A 13,847-nucleotide genomic window follows, 5' to 3' on the forward strand; every position below is an offset into this window, starting at 1 on the left:
GTATTTGTTTTCAAGGCTAGAAATTATAATAATTTTAGTCTTGAATTCAGTGAAAAGTTAATGTGAACAAGAATCAGAGTCCCTCTAGGCCCCTCTGCATGCTGAGAAGGCATTCTGTTGTTGAGCTACATCCCAGCCACAGATGGAAGCCCTGCTTCCCAAAAGTTAGTATCTCACTCTGTTTGATTCATTCATGTTCTTGGAACTTTTTATTCTCCCTATATCCTATATAGCATGAAATGCTTATTTGTCACATAGAGAAACCCATGATAATGTTACTTGTTTTGTCTTTCCTGGAGCAACTGCCTGGGGCTCTCTAACCTCTTCAATGTGGACATGCTTAGTGTTATGTAGTTCTTGATCTTTTTTTCTACAGTTCTCGTCAATTGTATGGTTGCCCTAGATAGATTCTGATTTCTACTCTTTCCATCTGTCTTTTTTGTATATCATTATTGGTGGGCCTATTTCTTCAGCTTTATGTATTAGTTCTTCTGTTGAACTTTTAGCTTATACTGTATTATTTTAAATTTCTGTGTTCTTTGGGTTTTATTCTTATTTTAGTGACTATGCCATCAACTCTCTAAGGCAGTGGTTCTAAACCTTCCTAAGGCTTTACCCCTTTAATGTAGTTCCTCATGTTGTGGTGATCCCCTAACCATAAAATTGTTTTTCTTACTACTTCACAACTATAATTTTGCTACTGTTTTGGATCAGGATGTAGATACCTGATATGCAGCCTCTGTGAAAAGGTCATTTGAAAAAGCAGTTGAGACTCACATGTTGACAGCTCCTGCTCTAGTGATACTATTTGCTGATAGTTTAACCCAAAAAAAAAAAAAAAAAAAAAAAGTTCAAGAGAGGTAGTTCACCAGTTAAGGGTGCTTGCTGCTCTTGCAGAGGTTCCAGGTTCAATTCCTAGCACCCACATGTAACTCCGGTTTCAGGGGATTCAGTGCCCATCAGGCCCTGCTGGCACTATACAAACATGGTACATATGCACACAGCAGAAAAAATTACTCACACTTTCTTTTAAAAAGATTTGTTTATTATGTATACAGGGTTCTGCAGGCCAGAACAGGGGGCACTAGATATCATTACAGATGGTCGTGAGCCACCATATGGTTGCTGGGAATTGAACTCCATACCTCTGGAAGACCAGCTACCAGTGTTCTTAATCAGCAAGCCATTTCTTCAGCCCCCACACATGTTAATTAATTTTTTAAAAGACAATTCCTAGCTGGGTGGTGGTGGCACATGCCTTTAATCCTTGCACTTGGGATGCAGAGGCAGGCAGATCTCTGAGTTCCCGGCCAGCTCTGTCTATAGAGCAAGTTCCAGAACAGCCAAGGCTACACAGAGAAACCCTGTCTCCAAAGACTGAAAAAAAAAAAAAAAAAAGATCCTATTTTCTCTTATTGAATTTTATGTATTTATTTTGGTGCCTGACTTTTATCTCAGACGCATATGCTAAATGTTTTGCAACTCTAGGCTATCTGTTAAGGGTCTCAAAAGTTCATCAAGCATCAAGGTTCTGCTATATGTACCTCTTTGGTGCTGGTGGTGATTAATCAGGGCTGTTTTGTTGTGGGGAGTGCCTCCCACTTATTGGTGTTCACTGAGTATTCACTGCTAGTCTGTTAGTCTGTATTGACCTTTCCAAATGGAAAACTTGTTTTCTGTTTGGGTGAAAGAGACAATTGGTCAGCTGGACAGGGCAAAGGAAGCAGTTCAGGGTTTTGACTGCTTCTGTTTGTAGCCAGCCTTCCTGAGATATGGTGTAAGCATTTGTAGTTCCTAAGCTTTCTATCTAAACATGCCCATTTATCAGCTTCCTTCATTTAGTTTTTCAGTTGTACTACTCTGGTAATTGATAATCTGCTTTCCAGCTTTATATCTTTCTAGCTAGATGATTACTTTTGTATGTGCACATATGCATGGAAAGATCAAAGGGGACAACATCAGGTGCTTTGTCTGCTTTTTTTTTTTTTTTTTTTTTGTCTTTTAATTTTGTTTTTGGAGACAGTATCTCACAGCCTGCAACTTAACAAGTAGGCTGGACTGGTTGGCAAGTGAAACCCAGGGTTCTGCCTGTCTCTACCTCTGCAGTGCTGAGATCATAGGTGTCTACCACGTTGGCTTTCTTATGGGATTCAGGGACCAAGCTCAGGTCCCCAGTCTCTCAGAGCAATCCCTTGACTGACTTAGCTATCTCCCCTAGCCCTAACTTTTATATTTAAAATCTCTTCTGCCTTTGTTGTCCTTTACTGGTTTATGCTCTTAAGTCTGTGAAGCTGAGCATGTGGCAAATATCTGCAATCTGTCTGGGGAAGCTGTAGCAGGGAGGTCTTGAGTTTCAGACCCAGTCAGGCTTTGTACAGTGAAACCCCATCTCAAAGCCACACACAGATAAACCCACAAAAAGTTTATCCTTTCATTTTGGTGGGGCTTTTGAGCAGTAAACATTTATTTCATTTCTGTGCTTAACCAAAAAGACTGTCATTTGTAAGAAGTACTTCTGTGTTTAGTCTCTTGGTTTCCCATTTAGTACCACTTGCAGTTTCCATCTTAATTTAGCCAAAAGAATTAACCCCATTGGGTTTTGTTTAGCCGCTGTGTATTAATATTCTGTAGTGCCCTGATACTTGTAACTAATGTAGAAACAAATCCCGAGTTGGCTGTCTTTACCCAACAGCAAAGGCGTCAGCAGAGGGAGTTGATGAAAGCTCTCCAGCAGCAGCAACAGCAGCAGCAGCAGCAGAAACTCTCAGGTTGGGGAAATGTGAGCAAACCTGCAGGTACCACCAAGTCTCTTCTGGAGATCCAGCAGGAAGAGGCCAGGCAGATGCAGCAGCAGCAGCAGCAACAGCAACAGCAACAGCACCAACAGCACCAGCAAACAAACAGAGCCCGGAACAGCACAGTGGGTTCCTTTTCCTGAGTGTAGTCATGGGCACTGCTTTTTGTTTATCTTTTCAAACTATATTTTGAATGTTATTAACCAGCATTTCTTTTATCTCTCTCTCTCTCTCTCTCTCTCTTTTTTTTTTTTTGTCTTTATAACAGCATTCCAACCTGCACACCAGCATTGGGAATTCTGTCTGGGGCTCTCTAAACACGGGTCCCCCTAACCAGTGGGCATCTGATATAGTCAGTAGTATCTGGAGCAATTCAGACACTAAAAACTCCAACATGGGGTTTTGGGATGATGCAGTGAAAGAGGTGGGACCTAGAAATTCCACAAATAAAAATAAAAACAACACCAGTCTCAGGTAGGGCTTGTAATGGTTACACCTGTGTACCTTTATTGGTGGGAGGTGAGGGCAGTGGGAGGGATGTTAGATACAGTTTTTATTTACAGTTTCGTTTGTGCCCAAGAACCTATGTCATAATTGTGGTGATTGTTTTCTACCCAGTGAAACACACTTCTTGTTCCTTGGCCTTGTCCTTCTCCTGAGCACTTAATCTCTTGCCTACTACATGGCAACTTCCTGATAATAATAAGAATAGAGTATTTGTGTTGTTAACATTTCTCCGATGTTTTCTCTAGGTGACAGGGGTTTTTGTTAATTTATATTTTTAAACTATATTTATACTATAATGAGCATTCCAAAAACAATCTGTAATGTCCTTAAACTTGGTATATAACAAATTAGTTCTATTTCCTCTTCATCTTTCTTCCTTCAGTAGCCAGTGATGTTGAATGAGCATGGGTTTGTTGTTATATTCATGAACTCAGATCCCAGCACTACCACTTAATAGCTGTGTGACCTTGGGCAAGAGAGAACCTCTTTTGGGCCTCAGTTCCCTCATGGGTAAAATGAAGATAATAACTTTATTAGTGTAGTTGAAAGTAATAAACAAATACACATGAAATAGTAAAGTGCCTGGCATGTAGTAAGTGCTTAATAAATAGTAGTGTTGTCAGATTCCTTCTAATTGAAGACTTAAAGAAAGTAAACACATTAGTTTATTGAGCTTCTTTGCCAGGCACTGTTATGCTCCAGGCCATTGTGAGATTGTCTTCATTCCTTACTATAATACAAAGAAGTGTTGGCACCATTTTGCAAATGAGGAAACTGAGGCTTAGTAAATTGAATAGCTTACCTAAGAACATGTAGGAAGAATTTCATTATTTCTCAAAATAGAAGCTTAGGATATTAGCTGAGGCTAGTTTTTAAGGAAGTATTCAATCAAAATATTTGACTGTTTTGTTCCCGCTCTCCCCCACCCTCCCATGTACAGAACTAAGAATTGGCTTGCTGGACAGCTATCCAGTGTTGCCTGGACAGTATTTATGGTATTGTAGTATAATCACGTAGTAACAGTTTCTGGGAATATAATATCGCCCTATTGTTTTGCTTTAGTAAATCTGTAGGTGTGTCTAACCGGCAGAATAAGAAAGTAGAAGAAGAAGAAAAGTTGCTGAAGCTCTTTCAGGGAGTAAATAAAGCCCAGGATGGATTTACCCAGTGGTGTGAACAGATGCTTCATGCCCTTAATACGGCAAATAACTTGGATGGTAAGAATTGGGAAGGGAATCCCAGCATGTGGATTGACAGAGCAGGACCTACAAAGAGGTTGGTAGGTTGGAACAGTGAGCCAAAATGTAGATGAAATCTCTTGGGGCCAAGTCCTTCACTTTCCATTAAAAACTTGACTCCCATCGTAGTATTATTTATGAAAAAGGCCCTATAAAACTATGCTCAAATAGATTATGAGCAGTTACAAAAATAAAATTACAGCTCAGGCTGTCTTAATGATGTACAGGACAAAGTAAGTCATAGTTTCCCATTACCCTTTTCATGGGAAACATTTTCCAGATACATTAATCATGTCTGTGAGAAAGTTAAATGTCATAGCCAGTAAAGTACCATAAAGCCCTGTGACATTGTCCCTTCCTGCTTTGAAAGATGATGGAAATTTTGATAGAGTAAGTAGACTTGCTTTGTATGAGTTCAGACTGCAGAAATAAAGGTTTCAACATAATTTCAAGAAAAGTGTGGTTGTAAATGAGCTGTTTACAGAGAGTAGCTCCTTAGGTGGAAGTAAACCCCCTGCCTACCTAGATATAGCCAGTTGTGATTGTTGATCATACTGTAGAAGGGATTGCCTTAGCTCATAGACCCAGGTGATCACTGGCCTAAAGCCAGCAATCTTTAACACTGAAAAGCCAAGAATTGACAGGCTCCTTTGCAGCATTATAACATTATCTAAGAATCTGAAGGTGTTCAGAGAAAACAGATTTTCTTAAAAGTAATGGCTGCCATCCATTAAGCACCTACCATATGCTAGGCACTAGCTGGGATAACATAGTGTTATCCCAGGCATTCATTTTTTTTGCAGTAAAATTTGAAGATAAGGTAGGTGATATTATCCCCATTTTATAAATTAGGAAACAGAGGCTCAGAATGGTTACATACCTCATCAAGGTCACACAGCCAGCAAACTTCAGAATCGAATTTTAAACCCATGCCTGTCTAACTCTGGTGTTTGTGCTTTTTTTTTCTCTGAAACCACACAATTTGCATTTTCCACTTGAAGCTCTCTAAAACACATACTACCCTAATTAATTACATGCTCTAGAAGGTAGATATATCTATATCTTTAATAACTGTCATGGTAGCTGGTGTCCATCATAGTACTTCATAAACTGAATTAAAGGAATGAATCCCTAAATTACTTTAGTCAGTCAATTGTAACATCTAGTTTCCCCAACATAACATTTAGTGAAGTTGGGCATGTGTGGTGTGTTTTTGTTTGACACTGCTGTTTTGGATAATTTCAACGCTGTGATAAGGCTCTTTCATCTGTATTAGGCAGATGTGAGTATCACAGAAACCGTATAGCTTTCACGTTTCTGTTAATGCCTGTGTCAGTGTGGTAATCTATTAAAACTTGAGGCTTATTCTTTGTACATGTGTTTATTTCATTGTTACTGTCTAATGTCCTCTCCCCTCTTGTATTGTAGTTCCTACGTTTGTTTCTTTCTTGAAAGAAGTGGAATCTCCTTATGAAGTCCATGATTATATCAGGGCCTATTTAGGAGATACTTCTGAGGCCAAGGAGTTTGCCAAGCAGTTCCTTGAGCGCCGTGCCAAACAGAAAGCCAATCAGCAGCGTCAGCAGCAGCAGCAGCAGCAGCAGCAACAACAACAGCAACAGGTATAAAGTAACACGATGTGTGTAGTACATGCGAGTAGGAAACTCTAAATGTTGAGTAGCAGAGAAGTGAAAAGGAATATTTTTATGCATCCAGTGACCAAAACATTTCAAAATGTGTGGCCTTCATCTATTCAAAGTGCATTTCTGTAAATGTCCTAGTTAGCAAGTAGCAAATAAAGTGTCCAAGGTACTTTTAGTCAGTTTTCCTGATTCATATATATGTTGTATTCGGACCACAGGTCCCAACATGACCCATAAATTTGTTTTGTTTTTAAAGCTTGGTATCTCCTACATCTGAAATGTTACTACATGTGGGGCATGGTAGGTATTTCTCATGCTGTTGATGAGGGTGTGAAGATTGTTGCCATTTGTTCCTCATTGCAGCTCTGTTCTATAGCAGTGTGTGTGGACCCTTTAGTACAGTTCCTTGGGTTGTGGTGACCTCTCCCCCCTCCTACCATAAAATTACTTTTGTTACTACTTCACAACTATAATTTTGCTTCTGTTAATAATTGTAAATATCTGTTATGAAACTCCTGTAAATGGGTCATTTGACACACAGAATTCCCTGTACCCCACAAGGGGTTGAGACACACAGGTTGAGAACCACTATTTTATAAAGTTTGAGTAACTAGGAAATTAAGGGTACAGTGCAGGAGTATCCAATAGCATAGGTGCTCAGGGGTGGAGGCAGCAAAGTCACAAGAAGCACAGAGGTGTGAGCCAGGGCCAAAGGCAAAGGTGGCAGCGGAGTTGGAAGGTGGATGACCCCTTGTCCCTCTTTAGTGGAAATGTGTGCATAGGTTGTTAAAAAGTTTTTGCCTCTCTGAGCATATGTGTACTCAGAATGACCATCAAAAACAAAACAAAACAAAAATCCGAACTTAACAATTTGTTGAAATTTACAAATGTAAGATCTTTGAGGGTTGATAGTTTACATTTTCTGAAAGGAAAGTTGGCAGGGTTCATAAAGAGCCATAAAATATTCATACTCTACTAGAGATGATAAGTATGTTGTATAGATCACTTCTGGAGATGTGAAAGATTCATTGTAGCACAAAACATTTGAGAGCTAACTGTATAGAGCAGACTTGGTAAACTAAGAGAGACTGGTAGGTGTCCTTCCATAGCACATGTCTCAGGGCATTGCAGGAGAGGTGGTTTGAAGTAGTGCAGGAAACACTGTACCTGGAGATGGTCTCCTGTGAGGTAAAACAGCAAGGAAATGCTCCCACATCCTGTGTGCCCCTGGACCCTAGGCATGCTCTTCCACAGTGCTGCCTGTACTCCTCCCTAGGTGCTTCTATAGTTTCTCTAATAAAGACAACAGTGAGAACAGGATTAGTGTACTATTTTATACTCTAACCAGTTGGTAGAAATGTGGGCCAATATTTTGGGAACAAATCCCTTCTGGGATTGCCAGTATGAATAACGTATATGACTTTATCCTTTGATGATATACTGCCAGTTCTCAGCATGCCCTCTGTATACTGTGAGTCAGTCAGGTGTGTCTATTACCAAGTGTTAAGGCCTGTTGAGGTCAGATGTTGTATGTTGCATTTTTTAATGAATGATACAGACACTGTATCTGCTAGAAAACTTAGGACAGCCATTCTGGTATAGCCTGAGTGAAAGCTTGGCGATCCAGGAGAGACTTAAAGAGATAATCAGATATCAAGTAGAGTGCTGTAAATGAGTGAACTGAGGTCAGTGGTCCTCCCTCAGTTTTTGTATTGCCAGTACTGGTTTAGGCTTTTTTTTTTTTTTTTTTTTTTAAAGACAGGGTTTCTCTGTATTGCTTTGGAGCCTGTCCTGGAACTAGCTCTGTAGACCAGGCTGGCCTCAAACTCACAGAGATCTGCCTGCCTCTGCCTCCCAAGTGCTGGAATTAAAGGCGTGCACCACCAATGCCCAGCAGGCTTTTTTTTTTTTTTTTTTTTCTTAAGAAAAAAATTTATTTTTAAAATAAATTTTATGTGTCAATGAGTATGTGCACATGAATCAGGTGAAAGCATAAGAGCTACAGTGTAGGCTGCTTGATATGACTGCCAGGAATCAGACTCAGGTCCTTTACAAGAACAGTATGCACTCTTAACCGCTGACCCTTCTCTCCAGACAGGCTCATGTGTGTGCATGTACACACACGCACAGACATACAAACGTAATGTACGTATGTATATACTCAAGCACATAGGCAAATGTACCATGTGGAAGTAAGAAATAATTTTGAGCTGGGCAGTGGTAGTACATGCCTTTAATCCCGGCACTTGGAAGGCAGAGGCAGGCAGATCTCTCTGTGAGTTCAAGGCCAGCCTGGTCTACAGAGCTAGTTCCAGAACAGGCTCCAAAGCAATACAGAGAAACCCTGTCTCAAAAAAAAAAAAAAAGAAAGAAAGAAAGAAAGAAACAAAGAAAGAAAGAAAGAAAGAAAAAGAGAGGAAGAGAGGGAGGGAGGAAGAAAGAGAGAGTGAGTGAAACAGAAAAAGAAAAGAAATACTTTTGGGGGTTCCTTCCACTGTGTTCTGGGCATGAACTCAGGCCACCAGCCTTCTGTGGCAAACACTTTGCCCTCTGAGCTGTCTCACTAGGATTTTTGTTTGCAGACTCACACTTGGTAAGGCAAAGGTAAGCAGTCCACATTCATATGCACTGTATAATTATAGTTGTGCCGTTTTGTTATTTCACAGGACTCTGTTTGGGGCATGAACCATAGTACACTCCATTCGGTATTTCAGACCAATCAAAGCAACAATCAACAATCCAGTTTTGAGGCTGTACAAAGTGGCAAGAAGAAGAAAAAACAGAAGATGGTTCGAGCAGATCCTAGTTTATTAGGTGAGAGTAGGCCTGGAGTCTCAGCCTGGGTGGGAAGAAGGTTCAGGTAGCCAGATAAATCATGACTCGCCACAGTCTTTCATGTAAAGATTCATTTTACTTACTGGCCTAAAAAGAAGTAGCTAGGAAATATTTCCTAGGCATGTAGGTGCAAGAGATGCCTCATGCTGGGACAAACAAATAGTATTATAGTCTTTCAAACTTTAAAGCATTGCTTAGCCTTTCATATAAGGATAATGGATGACATCAAGTTCTGCTGCTGGTTTGTGCTGGAAGCAGATATTCAAAGAAGCAGTGCTTGTTACATCCACTTCTGTGGATACTGGGTGACTGCACTGCTAGGACACCCAGTTCTCCCAGCAGTGAGCTGGGCTTCAGGCCTCCACCACTCTTTTGTGGTAGACACCTCCCTGTCTGGTACTGAGGCCTGTTGTCCTCACACACAGCAGCTTCCTAGAAAAACAGACTCCTAAATTAGGACTTTAAAGGACTGGTGGGAATGGTGGGGACTGGTATTTCATAAATAATGAATATAAGTTGCTGTATTTCTCAAATTGGCCTAACAACCACACAAGTAGTGATGGAAAATGCCACTATTTTTTGTTTTTAAATATGAAGTTAATACACTTGGCTGTCAGAGTCCTTCTTTAGAGCATTAATATCAAACACAGGTTGAAAAGTATAAAATTCTGACAGAAATAGGTGAACAGGTTTCTAACTGGCTCAAGCTAAGAAGTCCTTAGGACTTGGCTTACAGATAAGAGAGGTTGCGCTACTGTTCATGTTTGTTCTCTGCAGTATGCTCTTGGTCTTCTGCCATAGACTCCAGAAGACAGGGACCTAAACAATCCTCAGTTGGGGTGTGGCAGATGGATGGGTAGGTCCTCTTGGAGTTAAATGGCTCCATTGTCCTGAAGGGAGGACAACCAGCACTAAAGGACAAGGAACTTGACCATGAAGTGCTGAGGGGACTCACTTGGGCCAGTGAGCTTTTCATGTGAAAATCACTGCCTACTTCAGCCTCTTTCTGGGGAGTCCTGTGTTTATTCACTTTCATGTGTTACTTCTCAATGAATGTGTTCTCTGTAAAGTTACAGATTGAGAAAAGTTTTCCATGTGCATATTGGAATAGGTTTCAACTGTATCTACAAGTATCCATTGTGAGAGCAGATTGAAATAGAATTAAATTCTGAAGCAAACCAACAGAGGGAGCCCAAGCTTTGTTTCACTTCCCAGTGTCCTTCCCTCTACTGTGATCATACTAATTTTAAGGGTTCCCCAGTAACCAGTGTAACCATTTGGGGCTGATAATAAACACCTTGCAGAGTTCCCCCGGGAGGTCAGGCTTCCCTTTCCTACAGAGTATCCTAATTCTAAAGTGTTCTAGACCTAGGAGAAAGTGGTCTGTGGATTAGCAGAGAGGACAAATCTCCCCTTTTTGTTGCCTTGCCTTTCATGGTACCCATAAGCTGTTCTTTTTGTGATGTGAGGAGGCTGTGCTTTTAAATCAGTTAAGTTAGATCATGTCTTCTAAACAGCCTCACCTGGTAATCTGGACATTATAACATCAGATATTCATTATTTCTTCATCGGTTTCTTTTCTGTCTTGATTGAAATTAGTTGTTTTTAAAATTACATTTCTTCTCCTGTTGCATGCATCTCATTGTTTCCATCTCATTTCATTTATTCTTGACATAGAATTAGATAAACCTGCTTTAGAATAGAGTGAATAGCTCATTTCATAGACTATTGGCGGTTAGGTTTTTAGATTTTTCCAAATAAAACCTTCACCTCAGAGATATGAACACTAAGACTTTCAGTATTTCTGAGGGAAAAGAGGTCTTGCGGTTGCTGGTTGTGACTTGACAGCAACTTGTCCCACGGCCTTCTTGGTTAGTAGGCAGGCTTGTTTATTTTTTCAAATCTTATTTTTGAGTCTGTAAATTAAGCTATTTTATTATGTAAGGCATTTGTGTGTGTGTGTGTGTTATTGGAACATTTCAAATGTGTATTTATTTGAAAGCTTGAACACTGAAGTAAACAAAACTGAAGGTGTGAAAAACCCACCCAGTACCAACAGTCTTGTTGGGGTGGAGGGAGTTGCCTGTTTGCTTTTGGTTTTTAAACAGCAGCTGAAACAGTTGAGGATTCATCTAGAGCAGAGGGACTGGGAAGATTTCTGGGAGTCGCTCACTCCCAAGATTCCTACTTACTAAATTTTTATCAACTTTTGATTGTGGGTTTCATTGGAAAAGTTCCTCCATGTGGCCACTAGCAGGGTCGCAGTGCTTGTGTGTCCTGTCAGGAATGCCTCTCCTGAGCTGATTCCATTCTAGTCTGATCAGAGATCCCTTTCTGCATAGGTCTGCTTGCTTACCTTTTTTTCTTCTGTCTTCCTTCAGTGCCCAGTTTAGTGTAAATCTGAAGCACAAGAGACTTAAATTGCAGTCAGCTGCTTGATGTTGAGCCAGTTGGCAGAACAGTCACTCACAAACTTACTTTTTTCTTGTAGGATTTTCAGTCAATGCGTCATCAGAGCGACTCAACATGGGTGAGATTGAGACTCTGGATGACTACTGAGTACCTACCGCTGTGCCAGCCTTCCCTCTCCTGCCTAGTGACCATGGATTCTCCTCGTCGGATACAACATGCATTCGCCATTTGCTCTCTGTCACTCTGCAACAAATCACAGAACCAATCATCTCAGGCTTTTTTTTTTCCCCTCTCTAGCCCCCCTCTCTAGCCCCTCGTGTTCAATTATTTTAGATCACTGTTGGTGAGCATCTCAGACTGTATGTACCTAAGTGGACCAGACCCTTTGTCTTGGAGGTGGCAGTTGGGATTGCTCCCCAGCAGGGCTGATATTGGCAGCACACATTCATTGTGCTTTGATTTCATCTACTGTCTCCTGAAAGTGTTGGAATCTGCCAATAGCAGGTTACTTTCTCTTGTCACTTTTTTTTGTTCTGTTTTGTTCTTTCTCCCCACCACTCTACCCTGCCCCCCCCCAATACAGGCTAGGGTCTTAACTGGTGCAGTCATGAAGAGAGTTAATGGTTATTAGACATTGGCCAGCAACAAATGCTCCCCTGGATGGTGACTTCACTATTGCCAGAGCCAGGCAGAACTCTGTCTGGAGGTTGGTTGCATGGCCATTGCTAACTTCGGGATTGCATCAGAGGCCCTGAGGGAGAGGGGGTGGGTTGTAGACTGGCTTGTTTGATGTTGCACACCCCTCACTTGTTCTTTCTGAATATCTTTCCGGAGAAAGGATTCATGTCTTCTTCATTAGGTAGTGACTTTCCAAGCAAGCTGAGTTCTCCCTTGACATACTCCAACCTTACTGGACAAAGGAAACCCTATGGCCTGGGACAGGGACTTATATACTTTTCTTTTCATATAAAAACTGATCCCCCCATAAATATTTTTACTTCAAAGGACTAGGACCAGTTTGTTTTGGGCCCTTCTGTGAAAATTTGTCTCGTTTAAGAGGCATCTTTACCATATGTATGAATTTGTGTAATTTCAACTCGGATAGGGTTACACTTTTGCTTCCGATAAAAGCTGGGAACTCACCTGTTCACAGAGCACCGTGTGTGTTTGGCTGTGGCCTTGAAAGGTTTTATGTAAAGATTCTGGGATGGAAAGTTGTTTGCCGTTTCTGAAAAAGAACGTACAAAACCTGACCATCTTTAAGACCTTCATCTGTGGAGACCACTATGCAGGAGGATCAGTGGGATGAAGGGCATGGGCAAGAACAGGAGCAAGAGGCCTGCTCCTACCTGTTCCCATCAAGTAGAAATGTACTCAAGCTCTATTTATAAACAAACTCTGACTGCCTCCACCAGACGCCTGTAGAACATCACCTGGGATGGTCAGTCATACCTCGAGGGAGCTGTGGGCCAGCTGTGCCTGTGCAAGAGGTGCTGTGGTGGGCAGCTTGTAGGTGAAGCACCTTCCCTTTGGTCATCAGTGCCTGGAGAAGGCTGGAGTTGCTCTGAGAGCAGTTTGGGTTTGGAGGATTCTTTTTGGTTTCTATTTTTATTATTTTGGATCACCACTCTCCCTATCCCTTCTTGCCTCAACCCCTCCTAAACGTGTACAATAACTATACAGAGACTGCTACAAACTTGTAAATAGTTTTTGGATCAAATAGCATAAGGAGCTGGGGGACCATTAAAAAGTGAGACTCCTACTCTCCTTTGCTTTGTAAATTCAAAGGGGTGGGGTGGGGAAGAGGGATAGTTAAAATGTTTACAAAACTTTAAGCTCCCTCGGAACTTTTGCCAGTGTGGAGGAAAATAAAAAAAGAACTTAAATAAAATGTGGTTGTGGTCTCTCTTGTACTCACCTCTCTTGAGGCCGAGCTTGTCCTGAAACTCTTGTTCTGGTGTTAGTTACTGGTGATGAGAAGGCAGCAGGGACCCTTCCCTGGGGTGGGGCGCTGACTGGGTCTGTGTTTGCAAAGGCTGAGGCTCAGATGAATGTGTTAAGTCTCCTTGTGTGCTGAACTGTGGACTGGAGACTGCCTTTAAACCACAGACCCTCAAAATGTCCTTCCCTGAAACTTATCCAACTCTTCTAAATCAAACTCTTCTTTTTATTCCAGCAAGGTAAAAATCTAAAAAACAAAGTGGGAGTTCAGTGGATGTATTAGGAGAACAAAGCCATTTTAGTTATGGAACATTCCGTTTGCTAACCAGGAGCCCTGTTTGGTTTTGTTTTGTTTTTCTTTCATGTTTGCTTCCCAGTTAATGGAGAATACCATTCTTCTGGAGATGTGCTTTTTCATATTCTCTTTGATCACCATTGCTTATAATCACCACTCAACACCTTCTATAAAATTATTC

The 13,847-nt window shown here is 41.1% G+C and overlaps 1 protein-coding gene across 2 annotated transcripts in view; it reads left to right on the plus strand.

Annotated features, from left to right (window-relative positions):
• Positions 1-11,698, plus strand: part of Gigyf2 (GRB10 interacting GYF protein 2) — a 115,860-nt gene extending 104,162 nt beyond the window's left edge. Inside the window, exons 23-28 of one of the 2 annotated variants that reach the window (XM_051190726.1) lie at positions 2,693-2,920; positions 3,064-3,269; positions 4,365-4,519; positions 5,969-6,162; positions 8,826-8,997; positions 11,510-11,698. In XM_051190726.1, coding sequence (XP_051046683.1) covers positions 2,693-2,920; positions 3,064-3,269; positions 4,365-4,519; positions 5,969-6,162; positions 8,826-8,997; positions 11,510-11,577 — 1,023 coding nt within the window. In that variant the 3' untranslated portion in view covers positions 11,578-11,698. Of the gene's footprint in view, positions 1-2,692; positions 2,921-3,063; positions 3,270-4,364; positions 4,520-5,968; positions 6,163-8,825; positions 8,998-11,509 lie in introns of those variants that run through there. The other variant, XM_051190725.1, reaches the window with a different exon arrangement.
• Positions 11,699-13,847: the final 2,149 nt, after the last annotated feature.

This window comes from Phodopus roborovskii, unplaced genomic scaffold (genome assembly GCF_943737965.1).
Source record: "Phodopus roborovskii unplaced genomic scaffold, PHOROB, whole genome shotgun sequence".
Classification (NCBI taxonomy): domain Eukaryota; kingdom Metazoa; phylum Chordata; class Mammalia; order Rodentia; family Cricetidae; genus Phodopus; species Phodopus roborovskii.